General features: G+C 41.8%; 1 protein-coding gene across 1 annotated transcript in view; it reads right to left on the reverse strand.

Annotated features, from left to right (window-relative positions):
* Nucleotides 1–1,165: 1,165 nt before the first annotated feature.
* The window catches only part of TNIP3 (TNFAIP3 interacting protein 3), a 52,747-nt gene continuing 33,552 nt past the window's right edge, over nucleotides 1,166–20,360 (reverse strand). Inside the window, exons 10-11 of the mRNA XM_063136106.1 lie at nucleotides 17,112–17,172; nucleotides 1,166–1,234 (exon numbers count right to left, since the gene is read on the reverse strand). Coding sequence (XP_062992176.1) covers nucleotides 1,200–1,234; nucleotides 17,112–17,172 — 96 coding nt within the window. The 3' untranslated portion in view covers nucleotides 1,166–1,199. The remainder of the gene's footprint in view (nucleotides 1,235–17,111; nucleotides 17,173–20,360) is intronic.

Raw genomic sequence — 20,360 nt, forward strand, 5'->3', positions numbered from 1 at the left:
CATTGGTACAGAATTAAAACTATACCCATTTTGTACTTTCAATTTCTTTCAACCAAAACTTAAGATTTGACAATATAAACAAGAGCATCTTTGGGATTATTATTTTTAATGAAAAGAAATTAAAATCTGGCAAACAAGGACAAGTTATTACTGGATTCAACCTTGAGCCACTTGGCAAGCAGCTTTACTGGTATGGAAAAGACCATTCTAATAAATGGGACCGAGAACCACAAGCTGTGTCACAATCTACATTTGAATGTGTTCCATCCCTACTTTTGATCCATGGGCTTAAGTTACAGGAAGCCAGATTCCGGCTAGACATCAGGAAGAACTTCCTGACTGTTAGAGCAGTATGGCAGTGGAACCAATTACCTAGGGAGGTCGTGGCCTCTCCCACACTAGAGGCCTTCAAGAGGCAGCTGGACAGCCATCTGTTAGGTATGCTTTAAGGTGGATTCCTGAAGTGAGCAGGGGGTTGGACTCGATGGCCTTGTAGGCCCCTTCCAACTCTACTATTCTATGATTCTATGAAATCAAATGCAGCCCACCAGCCACTTACAGTAACCCAACAGAGTTTCTATATACATTAAGCAAAAGTAGATGTACTGGCCATTTAAAAAATCCAGAGTCCATATTAGTGTAATATCTTCATCAGGCCAACCAAAAGTTACCAAAATGCGCAAGTTTTTGAGATTTCCCAATCTCTTCATCAGCAAGATGTTACTAAAAGTGTATGCGTCTGGGAAACCCAGACTTGATAGTGGAGCTGTGGTGTCTGGATGAACAGAGTCCGAAGAAGGAATGGGAGAAGACAGGTCTGCAGAGATTCAAATTAGGCTCTACCAGTTCATGTAGGGTGGATGTGGAGCTGTTCCTAGGAATGCTGGGAGCAAGGAACAAGGAAAAGTTTGATGCCCTGTTTTACAAATATATAAAATCCAGATGTTACTCAGAAGTGTCTCCATTCTGGGTGAAACATTTGGGCCCCTTTATCAGTGGGACACCACCAAATAAACTTGGTCATTTTGCTGCTTTCTTGGGGAATGCTTCTCCACCAGTTACAGAAGTCTCCCCGCATCTGTATGTTATGTACAAGCATTTTATATAAAGTACACTGCAATACGAGAATAAAATGTAACAGAAGTTACAAGGTGAAATCTCTGACTCGTGCATTTGCTCCTGTGCTTTCTCTTCATATGCTACATGTGGGAAACGTCTTTCTCTGCGGAGGCATCTATAAATAAATGAATACAAACGTCAAAGAAAATTAGACATTCATAATGCAACATCTTTCTGTCTTAGGTATTTCCTAATCTAAAGTTTTTACCAAGACTAAGAAATATATTAACATACATCATCATCATCATCTTTATCATCATCTCTAATGAATTCTAGAGTATACCAAGAGAACAATAAGGACATATTAGCAGTAAAGATAGTGCATCTGAAATGCAGTATGATAAAAAGGACTAGTTTATATAACACAGGCGTCATCTACACCAAGCAGGATATTGCACTATGAAAGTCCTATGAAAGTGGTATCTAAAAGGCAGGAGCCACACCAAGCAGAATATAGTGCTATGAAAGCGGTATATGGTCTGTGTCAATAACAGCGTCAGCTAAGGATAGTGTGTCTCCTCTGAATGAATGCTTGGAGGCAGTAATGGGCTGGATGAGTAAAAACAAACTGAAGCTGAATCCAGACAAAACAGAGGTGCTTGCTGTCAAGGGCTCTGACCTAGGTTTGGAGGTGTGTCAGCCAGTTCTGGATGGGGCTACACTCCCCCTGAAAGACTGTGTTCGCAGTTTGGGGGTGCTCCTGGATCCGTCGCTCCAAATGACAGCCCAGATAGATGCGACAGCTAGGAGTGCCTACTATCAGCTTCGGCTGATACGCCAGCTGCGCCCCTTCTTAGAGTCAGAAGACCTAAAGACAGTAGTGCACGTGCTGGTAACCTCAAGGCTTGACTTCTGCAATGCGCTCTACATAGGGCTACCATTGTACCTAGTTCGGAAACTTCAACTAGTTCAAAATATGGCAGCCAGGTTGGTCACCGGTACACCTAGGGGTGACCACATTACACCAACATTAAAATCACTCCACTGGCTGCCAATTAGTTTCCGGGCAAAGTACAAAGTGTTGGTCATCACCTTTAAAGCCCTAAATGGTTTGGGTCCAGGTTATCTGTGGGATCGCCTTCTCCCATATAGTCCGCCCCACACACTCAGGTCCTCTGGGGTGAACTTACTTCAGTCAGCTAAAACTAAGCTGACATCAGTTTCCCAGAGGACCTTTTATTCTGTCGCCCCCAGATTGTGGAATGGCGTGCGGGAGGAGATTCGTAAAATTAACTCTATGTGTGATTTTAACTCGATCCAAAGGGAGAGGCGGGTAAGAAATAATAATAATAATAATAATAATAATAATAATAATAATAATAATAATAATAATAATAATAGGGCCCCAACAGTTGTCAGTGCACTCCAATACCACTATAAAGCAGTAATGTGGCTCCCGCCTTTTATATACCACTTTCATACTGCTTTCATAGTGCAATATCCTGATTGGTGTAGATAAGGTCACAGCCAGCTCATTGTGGGATATTTAACCCATGATGAACAAAGGTAGGTGTGTGGGGCATGTGTGGGGCTGCCATTTTGATTGCACAACTCCCCATTGGGGGATCCCATGTATCTTACTGAAGTGTATTAATGATAGCCCCTCCCCACCGCCACGGATTAGGTTAATTTCTGTTACAAGAACTTGGTTCAACTTGATATTTTAAGTCTTCTGCAGGGCAATCTTATACAAGTCTACTCAGAGTAAGTTGCATTGAATTAAATGAGGCTTACTCCCAGGTAAGGGGTATAAATTTCCCTGATGTTGCTAGTAATATTCCTGAAGATGTTTTCTGTAAAATACTGCTATAAACTTGCCTATAGGGGGATGGGGGTAGAATTAGCATCTATATCACCTCTCATGGAAGTAAAGCATTAAAAAGAGCAACATGAAATATTTCCAGGAGTCCTGGCACAAGAGAACTATGTAAATCTCCAAAATGTTACATCTAGATAAGCTTGTCATTCAACATCTGGATTTATAGTCATGATGATATACATTGCGCTGAGGATAAATTACCAAATCCAGCAATCCCAGGAGCTTACAACTGAGAATGGAGAGTTGAAAATAAAGTGAATACCATCTACAGGAGTAATACTCTGATCATCAATTGAGAAATTATCAACATTTAAGACAGTTACAGGGTGGATATTTCTACTTTAAGGTATGTGTATATCATGTATTTTTTTTGTAAAATCTGTAAGATATGTAACTGTATCTCCTACCCATAGGAATCATACCTGATTTTACCTTAATAATGTGCCATAGACTAAATTTGCAACTTTACAAAAAGAAGAAAAATTAACTGACCAATCAATACATTCTACATGAAGAGTAGCTGAGCCTGAGCCAAAGGTGTGTACTTTCCACTGAGAACATCTCTACATTAAGTGAAAATCATGTTGCTTACCCAGGGCTTTGTGCTTCCTGTTTTTTTGGTGTGATTGCTATGGGCTGCATTACATGAGAGGAGAAGGGTGACCATGTGCTTTGAATTGAATACTTCCTCGCCCTTCACTTCTATTGAGATAGCACCATCTAATAGCAGAAGATCCTGCTTTTTCTTGGCTATTACCACATTAAAAGTGGTTCTTTTCATACTGGGATTTCCAGGGGAAACTGAGAGAAACATCCTGGTCACTGACAACATTATGTAATGGACCCATAAACTAAGCTGCTCATTTGGAGGAGCCCTGAACCCTGTAGCAACTGGGAAAGCACCCCTATTCATGCAAAATTGTAGAAGGGCTATGAAAAGGGGCAGAAGTGTTCACTTGTGGGTAGCAAGCATTCTGGTTTGACTCTTTCCAGTTTGGCTTCCTGATGTTATCATATATCTGAGGGGTGTGAAATCCAGTCCTCCAAGATTTCCCAGATGGCCACTACCCTTCCCCGATCCCACTCCCTTTCCCGAACCACTGATTGTTTGGTGGTTTCCTCATTTTTCTGCATTCTAAAAGGTTGAAATGTATCTTGTAAGGTTTGGATTCTGGCACTAAGCGATGTTATTATTATTTATTATTTATTGCATTTTTATACCACCCAATAGCCGAAGCTCCCTGGGAGGTTCACAAAAACTAAAACCATTCAAAGTACAAAACAAGCAGTATAAAAACATGATATAAACATGACGTCCACTCAAATATCCTGGTATTCTTAGTGGTTTGGCCCCACCCATCATTATTATTATTATTATTATTATTTATTTATATAGCACCATCAATGTACATGGTGCTGTACAGATAACACAGTAAATAGCAAGACCCTGCCGCATAGGCTTACAATCTAATAAGTTGTAGTAAACAATAAAGAGGGAAGGAGAATGCAAACAGGCACAGGGAAGTGTAAACAGGCACAGGGTAGGGCAAAACCAACGTGTGAAGGGCTTTTCCAAAATGGTATTTAACCCTTGGGATGAAAGAGGTTCAAAAGTCCTGATTCAGCCAAATTTGATAGGCTATGGCCCTTTCTACCCCTAAGGATTATCCCTGGAAATGGAGGGATCGTCCCTGCCTGCTCCCGGGACCCCCTGTGTGTCATTTGCATGATCCCTGGAAAAAAGGCAGGTGTAGAAATGGCCCATGGCCTGGTTCAGACAACACGCTAAACCATGCTGTTTAACCACAAAATGGTTAAGGGAATGCAATGCGTTCCCTTAACCATTTTGCAGTTAAGCAACATTGTTTAGCATGTTGTCTGAACCAGGCCTATGTAACACTAGACAGTGATCATGATCCCTATATGACTGATTGGCTGGATTTGAATTCCCAGGAAAAAGAAGGAGGGGAGAAATAGCCCCAAAGGAGCAGCCACTCAGGGAAACAACCCCCAGATTGGTAGCAAATGGTGATGGGGGAAGGAGCCAAATACGGCGAGGCTTTTGCCTTTGAAGCACAATTAAAACAGGATGCATGGGAGTACTTCACAATAAAAGCAGATTATAAGCTGGAAAACTTCAGAGTCCTTTGCACGCAATTCGCAGTGATTGCACAGTATAACGCTGGCGTGATAAAGCTCTTACCCCCACTTTTCCTGCTGAAGTTAGGTCAGATACTAAAGAGGGCAGGGCTCCTGCAGCTTTAACTGTTGTGATGAAGGCGGAATTTCACCAGGCACTGGATGCATACAAATGACACCTGCTGAAAGTCCCTTTTCTATGCAACTGTAAAAGATACAGGAGCCCTGTCCTCCTTTCCATATGGTCACCCTAGGAACAACTCAAGAAGGTTCTTGTCAGTGTTGGTGTGTGGGCCCTCGGCAGATGCTCAACCAAGTCTACTCTTGATGCTTGCCTTGCCTAGCAACATGAGCTTATGATACATGAGAAGCAAGAGACTTCAAAAGCACACAGTTATTAAGAGTGGCCCAATGCATTTTAAGTCAAGACTCTTCATCAGAGCAAATGAACCAGTTTCTTCAGAAAAACTGCTTCAACAGTCGTACAAGCTAAATAGGTTTCCTGTGCTAGTGCCTTCCCTCCCTTCCTTTTCTCAGTTCATGATACATGAGACAGTTGGGACCACAGTAAATCCTGAGCTAGAAACTCAACAATCTCTTGCATAATCCTGGCTGGACTGTGAGCATTTATTTCACATCTTGTCATTGTTTACATAAGCCAAGTGTGTGGAAACATTGCCATAAATGAATAATATCCTATACCCATGTTGCACAGGCAAAACGGCTCTATGTAATGCAAGACATGGGTGGCAGTTTGCCAGGCGTCGGGTGATAGAGACAGAAAAGAAGACCTCCCCCCAAAAAAATTATGGTAATTGTTATAAAATAATGTGTTTTCCAGATTTTCAATAGGTTATCAAAACTATTAAACAACATTTAAAAACAAAACAGAGCTTGGATCATTTCAGATATCCTGGCAGATGTATAGTAGCCTGGTCAGAGCAATTTGTAGATAAAACCCAGTGCTTTGTTTCATATACAACCATACTTGAAAACCGTAGCCTTTGATGGGAGGACCCTGGTTCTTTGACCACTATGAATACCCTCCTAAACAAACTAAGAAGCAGATCCCATTGAACTCAACCAGACTTACTTTGAAGAAAGCACATTTAGGATATTAAGATCAGGCTGCAACAAGTTAGCATTGCAGTCCTCTGATCCTGCATTTGCAACTGGCAAAGTGAGAGATGGATGAGAGAACCGACAAGTAAAACAAAAATGAGCTTTCACTTAAGCAGCATTTGCAACCGTTTCATTTATAAGGGTTAAGAAAATCAAACACCCCCAACTTCAATTCTTTCAAGGTTGTGGTGGCATCTATATTAGTGAACAAATAACATGGAACTAATTTTTGCAGCTCCTCCAGATAATGGACGAGAAAGCAAAGATTTTCCACATGTTAAATGAATGCCTCATGAAGCCAATGAGGGGGAAAAGCACAGCCCATTAACATCTGGGAATGTAAAAGTATATTACTAGAATACCAACATTACCAATGCCATATGCAATTGCAATGCAAACCAGAGATAGACATGTTACTATAAAATGCTTTGATATCTTCCCGGCGCACCCTGAGTCTCATACCAGATCATTACTATACTTTAAACTCTTTACAATCACCTTGACCATTAACTGTAAAGCAGGAAATGAATAAATCTCAGAACATTCAGATGTGAAGGTCAGGTTGCTGAAACATGCTACTGTTTCTATCAGATGCACTTTTGTATCACTGTGCTTCCTTCTGACTGACATTCTTCAGAGAAACTAGAGGCTCTTGCATTGAATAGACTATTGCTGAATGCAAAATCAGAGGCCCAAAAAATAATACAATATTCATGGAAGTACAGTTTAAAACATGCAGCTGGATGTCAGCTTTAAATTTAGCATTGAGAAGAACACAATGATTGAACTATATGAAGGAAGCCTTATTTGTGTTATTTATCTCATTTACTAACAGATGCTTTTAAATTATTTGGAAACAAAACTCCAATTCGTTTGTTCTGTGGCTCTGGAATTGCACCCAAGGTAAAGTAAGGTATGGTAACAGAGCTTGTGTGGCTTGTCCTGCCTTTTACCTCTGACGGACAGTAATTTCTGAGCTGGGAGATACATCTTGGATTTACTTGAAAATCTCTCTTACCCTATGAGACAGAGCCTCCTTTAGTTTTGTTTACATTTTGATCCCACCTTTTTCCTGTGATGTAATTCCATATCATAATTCCACCTGCAACTCTCTGGATGTTGCTGGACTATAATTCCCATTAGTCCTAATCATGAGCAATGCTGGCTGAAGCTGATGGCAATTGGAACCCAAACTTTTGGAGTGTCACCCGTTTCCCACCCCTTTCCTGATAGAACTGGAGACAGCGTACATAAGGCTCCCAGGTGGTCACCCAACCAGGGATTGACCAGACCAAGTCCTGCTTAGCTCCAAGAAAGTGGCAGCATCATGTGCCTTCTGACCATGCTCTGGGACATGCAAGGTCTCTCCTTCCCCATATCCCCATAAGGAGAGAGTGGCACTTTTCAGACAACATGTTAAACCATAATGATTAAGAGTTTTGAGCTAAATATTATGGTATGTTGTGCGAACCATGACTTAATGTGTTGTGTGAACCATTCCTATGGTGGCTACATAACCGCAGTTTAAACATGCTCACTAACCACTTGCTGTAAAGGTTTAGCGGCCTAACCATGACTTAGTGTGTTGTCTGAACAAGCCCAGTGATAGCCAATCCTTGATCTCCCTGTAGGTACAAACCTGTGGATGAAGTGAATCAACTCTTTGTACAGGCACTAGAGACTGTTTGCAAGCCAGAGTGACTGTAGCACAGCCTTTCTCAACCTGGGGCGCTCCAGATGTGTTGGACTGCATCTCCCAGAATGCCCCAGTGGCTGGGGCATTCTGGGAGTTGTAGTCCAACACATCTGGAGCGCCTCAGGTTGAGAAAGGCTGCTGTAGCACAACTGCCCCTCATACTGAGTGTCACCTCTTCTTTGAAGTACCTTTGCCCCCACTTCTGGTTTCATCTGCAGTGCAAAACCAGTATAGAATCATAGAATAGTAGAGTTGGAAGGGACCTATAAGGCCATCGAGTCCAACCCCCTGTTCAGTGCAGGAGTCCACCCTAAAGGAGGACATTGCTCTATGAAAGGTTATAGGGACACAGCATAATGAAAACTACCATGCCAATTAACAATATCAAGGGACAGATCACACCTCTCCCCTCTGTCTCTTAAAAGCTTACCACTCATACTGATTCATTTTACAGAAGCTGCTGGGAGCCTGAGTCTAATGAGACTAGGGAATTGATTCTGCTGCATACTTTTCAAATCTGTATGTAATTTTGCCCTACTCTCGTGCATGTGTAAAGTCTGGTCGGTGATGATGACAGAATTAATTAGTCACAGCTATGTTTAACAAAAATTAGCAGCGTAAGATAGGAGCTTCTGGACATGTTTTCTATAGGTTACCTATTATATAGAGAAACTCATCAGCTCCCCTGCAGGAGCAAATGCAGAGGGAAAAGAATCTTGTGCTATAGTAGAGGCATCCAATGCAATGCAGGGTGGTCAGAGCAGTGTGGCAAATCCCTGGTTCACTGTTTTGCTGCCACCAATCTGCACCAATTTGGAAAAAATGGGGGGAGTACAGCACTCCTACACTGCATTTCTCTTGTGCAAATACAGAGTTTGTAGTTTCTGGATTCTGGGAATTCAAGTTCCATCCCCCACCCCAAAGTATTGGAAATAAATGGATTTTTCTTTCATAAATATAGTCAATATTTAAAATATGAAAACCCCTCCACTGAAAAATAGTTGTTTTTCCTGTTTAGTAAAAGAAAATAAGGTGATTGGGTTTGGGGCAATTGATGCCCTTTTGTCAATTGGCTCTTCTTGACATACAGCTTCTCTAAAAGAGTGATTTATTGAATGCTCACAATTGGCATTGTGAGCGTTCATGGAAGTTTGTGGGTCCTTTATGTGACGTTGTCAACCTCTGGGATGTCTCTCACGCTTTCCCCCCATAATCTCACTTTTTTAAAAATTGGCGATAATGCAGTAATTAAAATTATCACTGGATATCCACAGTGTGTAAAGGTGGTGTTGCTCTATAATGCAGCCACTAGATGGCACTGTTTCATTGGACATAATAGAGCATTACCGAGAGGGGAAGTTTTCAATTCCAAATCACATGGTTGCCATCTAAAGGAGCCCATCAAATACCCAGAAAGTCTCTGGAAGAGAGTGTGGGGGTTTCTTTAATGTAAAGATACCCATAAGTTGCACTTCCATCCTTCAGCTCTACTTGATAAAAAGAAAAATCTACAATTTGTAACTACCTGATTTTTCAATCAGAATTAATCTTGCAGATATAAGTGTGTCTGTAGAATAAAATTACCTGTTAATAGGATTGCCAGCATGAAATGTAATGGTCCTGCTACATGCTTGAAATAATATATTTGCAACATCAGAAATACTGTCTTGCCCCATTTGTAATCCCAACTATCTGCTTCTTACTCGCAAGGTTTGTACTGGCAAACCAAGCTACTAATGCCCTTGAAAATATCTGTTTAGGGAAGAGGAGATTAGTGATATTCCTTCATCTGTGCACCAAGTGAACTATATACTAGCTTGAAATAAAATATGACACACAGTCAGATCTTTAGCAGTAAGACACCCAGTCATTAAATGAGGTTTTTCATGGTCTGTGGTTCCTAAATACAAGAGCTGGGGGAGTCAGTTCTTATTGTATGCCCCCCACAAAATGGACTTTTGGAAGTGAAACCGACATTGCCTGCCAGAATCACAAGTATGCAAAGAAAGCCCCAAGCAATAAAATCTCTTTCCCAGACAATTTTTTTTTTATTAAAAGTAGGTTCAGGGAAAAGCTCCAACCCCACTTTTAAACTGTCTCTTCAATTTTGCACAGTTGGAAAAGGAAGGAAGTCAAACCAGCCCACCTGCCAAAATAAGCTGACATTCATAACACTTGCTGGAATCTTCTTGTCCTTTGTTTCTGAACCGTTCGTCTCCTCCCACAATTAAAAAGAAAAAGCCAATGTAAAGGAAGAGTAATTGCAAGCTAGACTCAAAGGAAGTCAGCTGACTTTTAGATCTGATACCCAGCAAAAGATATATACAGAAACGAGAAGGGCCAAGGAAGCAATGATAGAAATGAGTCTTCTTGTAATACCTTTTCTGTGTTTGTGCCCACTTCTCTCATCCACTGACAGACTCCCTAGACCTATCTTCATGTCTATTTATCCATTTTCATCTCACACACCTTTGTAGCAAACTTTCTAGGAGGATCCAATAAAACAATGACAGCAGCTTATTTTCCTACCTCTGGATGGATTTTCCCCCCAACTCTTCTCTAACCAGTTAGCTTCACCAACCCTGCCTGGTAAATATGACCATATTTACCAACCCTGCCTGGTAAATATGACTTAGCATTAGTAAATATGCTAAGAAAAAAAATCAGTAATAGAATTCAACGAGATTAACACAATGTGCACTTTTATGTCTTATGAAACTCTGAGGGCCAAATTACAGGACAGCTAGACAGAGTTCAGATGGTCTTGAGGGGGGCGGGGAGAAGCCAACATGGTTTCTCCCCCCACCCTGTTCCTTTTTCCTCAGGACTCTCCCATGGTTGCCATGGAAGGCAGCTAGTTCCTAGCAGCTCTCTGGAAAGACCGTCTAGGCTGCAAAGAACAGAAGGATGCAAACAGACACCCTGTTCCCCACATTCCAACCACCAGGATGTGCCTGAGGTTGTCACTTTATGACACATCATCCGAAAGTAGGATGACAGGAGGAACATAAAGGAACTGGACAGAGGGAGCAGATTAATGGCTTATGTTCTTCAGCACGCATAATGCATTTTCTTAAAAGAGCCTCTTAAGCATTACACAGTGCAGCCTGGCATTTATTCCAGTGCTACCAAAACCCATGGAAACTCCTTTAAGTTAATATCCTTCATATGTGAAGGGTAGAGAGTGTATTAAATGCATCATTAAAGAAGAAGAAGAAAACATGTATTTTTTTTTTAAATGAACTTTTAAGTGGTTGTTAAATTGTCTCCATAGCCTAAAGCTGGAGACAGCTTATGCTGTCTCCTCACTCCTACACTTTCTGCTAGGAGGAGATGCATTTCATTTCTGGATCTTATTAAAGCACTTGTTCAGAATGGGCCACAAGCTGAGGTACAGGAGCAACCACTGATAATATCTAAAAACAAAGCCTTCTCTTGACCTCTCCTGCCACCCTAACCACCATCCTACTCTGAACTGTGCTGTCTAGCTCTGCTAGGAGAAAAACGAATGGCGTTGGATGTCAGCATACAGCTTTAGCCACAGCAGAGCAGCTACATTTTCCGTGGCCACAACTAAAACATTCCAGGAAGATCAAGCTGTCTAATCAGGAAGTGTGTGGGGCTGAGTGTGGGTTGTTTGAATGTGGGTTGTTTTGAACCGTGGGTTGTTTGGTTAACTGTGGGTTGTCTTGTGGGTTATTTTTCTTGAAGAAGCTACCTTGAGAGCCCATGTTTTGTTTTTGGGTTGCTTATGGTGGTTAACAAGACTCACTGTGTTAACAAGCCACCCTGAATGAATGAATGAATGAATGAATGAATGAATGAATGAATGAATGAGGCCTAACTGGCACCAACATTGTTATCATTTCGGTGCCAGGCCAAGATGTTTCTATTTATTTACTTATTTTTATTTCAATTTATTTAACATGCTATAATTTATTGCATTTTGACTTTTGCAAGTTTTGCTGAAAAGGGGTATGAAAACCTTTTAAATAAATAACTAATAAATAAGTTTGCGCACAGGGAAACATTATGACCAATTGCCTCTGGGAAACAGTGGTGTTCTCTTCAGTTTTCTCTTGAGTTCAGAAGTGACTTCACTGAGTGTATCAGTCAAGGAGAGCAGTAGAGATCAAGAATACATTTCATTTAAACTGTTGTGAAGAAGGGAAAGAACCACTGCATGATAGTGGAATATTTATAACCCATATGTTAAATAGAGGCATTCAGATTGTTCTTTTTAAAAGGTGTAAAGCTAGCCAAGGCAACTATAGATTTGTACTTTTGGTTTATGGCAAGAACTGTGGTTTAACAAACCTGGTACATTTTTAATAAAGGAAAACGTAAAGGAAGGGAGGAGGAAAGGGGAGGAGGAACAGACACAAGGCTACATCTTTGGCTAATAAACCCTGGTTTATTTGCCATGGTTTATTATACAAAGGTCTCATCTACACCAATCAGGATATTCCACTATGAAAGTGGTATGAAGGCAGTATATAGAAGGCAGGAGCCACACTACTGCTTTATAGCACTATTGAAGTGCACTAACAACTGTTGGGGCCCAATGACACATACCATATATTGCTTTCATACCACTTCCATAGTGTTATATCCTGCTTGGTGTAGATGTGTCATGGACCCCAACAGTTGTCAATACACTTCAGTACCACTATAAAGCCATAGTGTAGATCCTGCATTGCATTTCAATACCACTATAAAGTACTAGTGTGGCTCCTGCCTTTCATATACTGCTTTCATAGTGGAATATCCTGCTTGGGGGGGCTTAGATGAGCCCCAAGACTGCTTGTGTCAACTGGGAGCAGATCTACACCAAACAGGATATGACACATTGAAAATGTTTTGAAAACTGTATATAGAGTGTGTCCTGGGCCCCAACAGTTGTCACTACTGTTATAAACTGTTTTAAACCAGTAATGTAGATCCTGCCTGGGATACCATTTGTGAACTTTAGGTAAATTTGAACATCAATTGTGAAATATTTAATTATTACATTTATATCCCACCTGTTTTCCTATTGTAAGGAAACCAAGGTGGCTTACATGGCCTTCCTCTTCTCCATTTTATTCTCACAACAAGAGTCAATGTGGTGTAGTGGCTAGAGTGTTGGACTGGGGGCCTTGCTAGACCTGCCGGCTTACGCCGGCAGGGAGGCAGGGCCAAGGCGTGCTACCGTTAGCGCGCCTCCCCCAGGCTTCCACACGTCGGGCGCGCAGGGACGTCGCATCCCTGCGCCGTCCGCCATTTTTATTTATTTTTTTGATTAAAGGGGCCGGGTGCGGCCCGAAGACTCCGGAGACGGTGAGTGTTTTTTGTGGGGGTGGGTTGTACGGGGGGGGGGGCGAAGGATGGCAGGGTGGGTGGCAAGGGGGGAGGGCGGGTGCGATCGCGCCGCGCGCCGCCCGAGCAAACAGCCGAGCGGCGCTTGCCCGGGCAATGCCTCTCGGCTGCTTGCTTGGGCGGCACGCAGCACGATCGCACCCGCCCTCCCCCCTTGCCACCCACCCTGCCATCCTTCGCCCTCCCCTCTCTTCCCCCCCCCCCGGGCCGATGGGCACAGCGCTCGTATGAGTGCTGTGCCAGGCAGGTCCACGGCTTTTCGCAGCTCCTCGCGAGTAAGCGAGGAGCCGCAAAAAGCCGCGGAAGTCCCTAGACGTTCCCCAGCTCCGGCCTGAGGCCGGAGCTGGGGAAAAGGCACGCCATAAGCACATTCGCTTATGGCGCGTTGGAGGAGGCCTCAGCGTGGCCTGCCGCCGGATTCCCCTGTGCGTCATCTGGACGCACAGCAGGGAAACCGGGTCAGAAGGCACGCTAAGGCCTCGTCTAGTAACGCCCTGGGAGTTGGGAGATCCAGGTTCCAGTCCCCACTTGGCCAAGGAAACCCACTGGGTAACTTTGGGTCAGTCAGACTCTCAGCCCAACCTACCTCACAGGGTTGTTGTTATGAGGATAAAAATGGAGAGGAGGTTTATGTACACCGCCTTGGGTATATAAATGTAATAAAATAAATAACCTGTGAGGTAGCTTAGACTAAAAGTCAATGACTGACTCAAAGTCACCCAGTGAGCCAAGTGGGGATTAGAACCTGGATCTCCCGAGTCCCAGTCCAGGGCTCTAACCACTACACCACACTAGCTTTCAATATTTGATAAATGTATGCAAATACTATTCATAAATGCATACAACTGTCTTGACACCTGTGAGATTCTAATCCAGTGTAAATAATGAAGTACGCTCATGGACTGGAATATATATTTGTTTGTTTGTGTTTAGCGAATCAGGGCTGCAATAGAAGTTCTTTAAGGGCCAAACTACACATAATGCTAAATGTGTCTTTTTAAGAAGCTTAGAGGGTTTTTTTAAACAGGAAATACCAGGCATGGGCCCCCCAAGCAGGATCAAGATGATAGTGCAGGGGGTGGGAGAAGTTATCCTTTTCCATACTTATAATGTACCAGCAAAAGTCACCTGCCCCAAAGCTGCTATGACCTCCAGGAAGGAAGCTCACTTGGCACCAAATGAGGCTTCCTTCCTAAGCTTTGGGCTGTGGGGTTCTATAGCAGAAGAAAAAAGGGGAACCCCCACTTCCCTATAGAACTGTTCTCTCTCTCACACACACACACACACACACTGTTGGTTTTCCAGCAGGAAAAAAAATCACATGGCTTGAAGTGACATGTTAACATCACATGTTCTTTGGCCCTTAAAAGCTGATAAATCCCAGTTGTTTTTTCTGGATCAAAATTCCTAGTCTTTTCCCACTGCACCTCCTCGCTGCCTTGAACTGCTCACAACTTGGTTCGACCTCTGCATCCCTAGGTTAAGATGCTGACTTATTTACTTGTTCATTTATTCCAGAGTTTCTTTTCCTTTCTTTTAACTAACTTCAGCCTCCCATTCGCCCTGCTAAATGCATAAACAAATCGAAGATTGGAGGAAGTTTCATACGCTTTCCAAATACCTTTTCCCCAAGACTAAAGACTAGCTTTCCCTGTCAACCCCATGTGTTTCCTTGGGGACAGCTGGCTGCGAAAGCCACAGCGACTTTATAAACTCAAACTTTTAAGCACTTGGCGGCTTCGAGTGTTTGCAGTCCGCCAGCTTGATCTCCTAGGTTAGCTGGTTGAGCAAGACTAGGCTTTACGCATTCAAATTATTATAAGGGCTTTCATATGGAGAGCTTATCAGGCAATCCCGCAGCTAAACAACTCATGAGCTGTAAGGAGCTTTTATTTTAAGAACAAGAGACAGTTTTCTGGGTATTTGAAGCTCACTTTGGGCAGCAATCAGCTAGGATCTGTCAGGCATAAAATTCTGAGTGAGTGAAGGCGCTTCCAGATGACGCTTTTATCATGCAATCACCATGCCTCGTTCCTGGGTGGTCCAGATAGGCCCAGCATAGGCATGGCCAGGCACCTGCCAGGAGTCCACCCCCTACAGGGGCACACTGATAAGAGCTCCCTGGACTTGCTCCTCCTCTTCACCATTGCTACCTGCTTGTACACATGCTTCTCGCTCTGGCTACAAAGGTAGTGGTGGGAAGGAGATGCCTCTGCCTATTTGCTCACTGGCTCTCTGGCTATCAAGCAAGCAGGTGATAACAACAATGAGGAAGAGGAGGAGGAGGAATAGCAGCTGGGGACAATGGCAATGAAAACGTAGGGGGATCATTGGGGTGTCTTGCCCAAAGGCCCTCAAAAGCCTGGAGCCAGCATAAGGTCTAAACATCAGCGTCTTCCACATGAAATCCTCCTGTGTTTTCCCACCACTTCTTCCATCTTTTTTCCTTTCCATTAAGGATGAAAAGATGGAATTGCTGCACAATGTCTTTAGGTTGCTGCCAACAAAAAGACATTGTACAATTACTTGGAAAATCATAAATGAAGACGCCCAGTGACTTCAGCCTAGTACAGAGGGCAAATTATGACCATTTGTTTTGGCTTACAACTCCCAGCATCCCTGGCTAGGACTGGGAGTTGTAGGCCAAAGCATCTGGAGGGTGTTTTGCCCACCCTTGGGCTAGCCAAAGTTGCCCACCTCTGGGCCAGCCAAAGAGAAGACAGAACATTTGCACTCCTCCGCTGCAAGGCTGAGCCTGAACCAGCCATATATATTTATTTATATTATTTATTTGTTACATTTATATACCGCTCCATAGCCGAAGCTCTCTGGGCGGTTTACAAAGTTAAAAACAGTAAACATTAAAAGTATACAAAATTTAAAACATAAGAACAACAGTATAAAAACAACAGTATCCATTTAAAAACAACTGTTCTGGGGGTCCTTAAAAACAAACTTAGCGTTGTTAAATGGTGCTGAAAATGATTGTTGTCTCAAACAAAGCTGCGAATAGGGCAAACTATATTACAGAGGAAAGATCCAGGAGACTGGGGTACCCTCAGTGGCCCCCTTAAACTGGAAGGCATACAAACAAAAAATTACCTTACACTGCCTTGGATCTTCTTCAGTATGAAGTTGAAGGAATAAATTGTGGCAGGGTTAGGCAGAGATGGCTCTATATTTGAGGCAAATGGGACAGTGACCCCCTGCCTGTCCTCTACCCACTAGAGACAGAGTTCTCCCAACAACCAGCTGCATTTGCTCCACTGCTTCCAAGTGCCACATGTGGTCTTTGGTATTCCTTTGACAATTTCAGTAGAACATTGAGTATCTGCCTTGTCCCCCAACCCACCAGTCTCAATGGGCACCAGCAGCCACTGCTATAAGGGTAACTAGGTCTAAAGCTGATCTCGGTGCCCCAGCAGATGCCTAACCCCACTATCCTCTGGTCTGGCCTTAGGAAAGAAGCTGGCTGATCTTTGCTTCCTATAGGCCAAATATTAGATGCACCATTTGCCCTATGGCCAATCAAGATGTGGATGAAGCATGGTACCTGTTCAGAAGAATATAATTCCTAGATTATTCTGTTTTCTTAGGTGTTCAGTAAAGGTTTCTGTGATTTTTGTAATTCATATTAGATATCTGAAGGTAGCTTGGTAATATTAAAAGCTGTAACGCAGATGCATCATATTTAGCATCTGTAGCCTTGGCCACATGTGTGTATTGCAGTTTTACAAAATAGAGCTGTATACAAATCACGCACTGGGTGCTTATGAAAGTTTACTAGCTATCACAAAAAAAAGGGCCCATTAAAAAGAAAACTCTTAAAAAGTGTGTTCAGTACAGCTGTTGCCTTACCATTTGCCTTGTGCTGCACATCTGGCGGAAACCGGTCAGGAACATACCATTGATAGTCTGGCTGCGTAGAACAATAAAACATTATTACAGCAATATGGACTTCATAGACACTTCAAACAAAAGAATAGCAGCATGGTAAATATAATTACGCTCTGAAGCTTTTCATTAGTCATCCCAAAGTAATTTACCCCTAAAATCCTCCCTCTTATTTTGATCAAATAATTCTTCTGATTAAGATTTTCAGCTGTTATTCTTTTTATTGCTATGTCTTTTGGATGGCGGGCACATTATAAAAAGGTTGTGTGAAACCTCCTAGATCCCACAAATCAAAACAAACTTTATTAACGTTAACAAATCAGGTTTCTGAGAGCCTCATGAACCTTGAAAACAGGAGAAGACAGGGTGAGATGGAATGCACCTGATGCTATCATAAACAGTTAGGTCTCTAACTACAGTCAATGTCAGCTGTTAAGAGGCTAAGAGAAACCTGGTGTGCATCAACATGACAGGTGAAGGTGTTCCAAAGGAAACTTGTTTGCAGTTTGTTAGATTTCTTTTAAAACTCCAATGACCTCACAGAATAGAATTCTAATCTCCCACCCTGATGGCAGGCAGGTCAGCATTGGAACTTAAAAATAGTTATGTCAAAAAAAACATCGTAAGAAAAAAAGAATGTATTGCTTTTTTCCAGACCATCATGTGAGATTTTAATAAAAAGTACTGATGGACTTCTTTGAGTTTCAGATCCTAATGGAAAAACTGGAATAATGTTTGTAAAGCAGCTGTTCAAAATTAAAAGCAACAAGAATACAGTATGGCATGGTTAGGCAACCTACTGCCCTCCAGATGTTTTGGACTACAATTCCCATCAGCCTCAGCCAGCATAGCCAAGATATGAGATCATGAGAATAGTAGTAGTAGTAGTTGTTGTTGTTAAAATTTCTTAGGTACAATTCAAAAAACAAAAACAAAAAAAGGTTCAAGGTAACTCACAATAGAAAATCCAATAGTTGTATACTAGGTTGCCCACCCTTGCAGAATTGTGTCTTTAAAACAGAGTAAGTGTCATCTAAGTGTTCCAGTCATACAATACTTGATTTTTTAAAAAATCCATATTGTAAAATGGAATATGGGAAACTGAGGTTATTTGGAATATATCATTAACGTTCTATGTACAAGAGAAGGCAATCCTTACAGTGCACCTTAAACTCTCACTTATTCACCTATTTATCCCAATTATGAATCACCTTGCTCCTTTCAAGTTCACAGGCCAGGGAAACCCTAGGCTAATAATGCTGCCAAAGACAGAAGAGCTGCAGGACTCCAATATATTTAACATGTAATGCCTTTCCTACTCAGAAATTGTTTTTGAGCTGGTGCAGGAGGAGTGTTCCTGGGCACTGAACCATCATGTGCTCTCCCCTTCCAGCACCTCTACTCTTTTTTGGGACACAAATTCTCTCCCCTCCCCCAATTAGGTTCTAACTGTTTTAAACTGTTGCATCTGCAGTGATGTTAATTATGGTTACATCTTGCTAGATTCCTACTCAACCCAGGACCTGAAACATGGCTTAACGCTGGTTTCATAATCATGGGTTAAGAAATAACCATGGTTAATATTGCTGCAGATGTAATGTTCATTTAATGTGAGTAAACCCACCAGAGAAAAGCTGCTTTCCAAAAGTGAATAACCTGCTTCCAGTTTCTTTACCACAGTTAAGCAATTGGGAATCTCATGACCTGGTTAGAATGTTAGCTTCATCACACCAGGGTTATACTGTGCAATCACTGCGAATTGCGTGCAAAGGATTCCGAAGTTTTCCAGCTTATAATCTGCTTTGACTGTGAAGCACTCCAATGCATCTTGCTTTAATTTATTTATTTTATTTATTTTATTTATTTATTACATTTATATACCACCCCACAGCCGAAGCTCTCTGGGCGGTTCACAAAAGTTAAAACAGTAAACATTTTAAAAAAGTATACAAAATTTAAAAACCATCAGGAACATAAAAACAACAGTTTTTTTTTTAAAAAAAAATCCAGTGCTTCATATGTAATTGTGCATCATATATAATTGTGCTTCAGATATAAAAGAACCGACCTAGTTTGCTACCTTTTTAGAAGCGAATCTTTTGTTGTTCTCCGAGTGGCCACTGGGGGCGCAGGAGGATGATTTGGTATGTTTAAAGTACAAATTAAACAAATGCTTACATCTGTGTAAGTTTTAAAGATAAAGACATCAAAATTGGCACAGTAATAGATATTAAGGAGGGCTTTAAGCATACCAAATTTGAATCAGATTGGGTCATCCGTTGATTTTTAATGATTTTTTTTTACATTTCTCCCCCTTAAACCCTCTCCTGGTCTGCAAAGGATCTTAGGAGCACTGCCGCCTGGGGTGTGATTTAGCTAACAACAACAACAACAACAACAACAACAACAGCTTTACGCTATGGGAATATTTGAGGGAAACAGGTATGTGGGATGAAGCCCTTTAACACTAAACTGTAGTTTAGAATGTAACAATAAACCAAGCCTTCTTTCCTTTCCCCTCTGCTGCAGACACAACAAGGAGATTAGAAGTATCTGCATCTGTTTTTAACTAACAGAAATTTGTCATTTCATCTGAACTCACAACTGTGGTTAGTTTTAACTACAGTTTATTCAAATAAACCAGGAGCAGAAACTCTGGTTTGGTGATGGCTTGTCCAGACAAACCACTATTTAAATTAACAGTATTTTTTTTCCTAAGATCTGGCAGCAAAATCATCAATGGTGGTATGTGTGTTGAAATTCATGGGGAGGGCAACCAGAGCACTCAGCAAGACACAGGAAAAAGAGATATGGATTGCCCAGATGTGCACTAAACTATGATCTAGCATTACATCCCAATCCTTCCTGTATGCCTTCTATGTGGGGAAAAATCATGACACCTATGTCATACGTGACAATGGCATATGCATTGATTTGCTATAAAAATACAATCAATAAATAAATACATAATAAATTATTTAGACATGCTTGGAAGCTGTGCTTGGCCAGAGATTCTCTTTCCTTTGCAGAAAAGCTGTTGTAAACCCAGAGTGTTCTGCAGCCGTTTGCACTGTGACTGTAAGGCCAGTCCACTTATTATGACTATACTGTGGGGGACATTTGAAATTACTCTGTGTAGTGGTTCCTTGTATAGAATGGGTCACTAATTGGCCTAATTTGCTCCATATCAGGTGAAATCTATCCTTTTGGATA

The sequence above is a fragment of the Elgaria multicarinata genome, chromosome 10 (assembly GCF_023053635.1).
Source record: "Elgaria multicarinata webbii isolate HBS135686 ecotype San Diego chromosome 10, rElgMul1.1.pri, whole genome shotgun sequence".
In the NCBI taxonomy this organism is placed as follows: domain Eukaryota; kingdom Metazoa; phylum Chordata; class Lepidosauria; order Squamata; family Anguidae; genus Elgaria; species Elgaria multicarinata.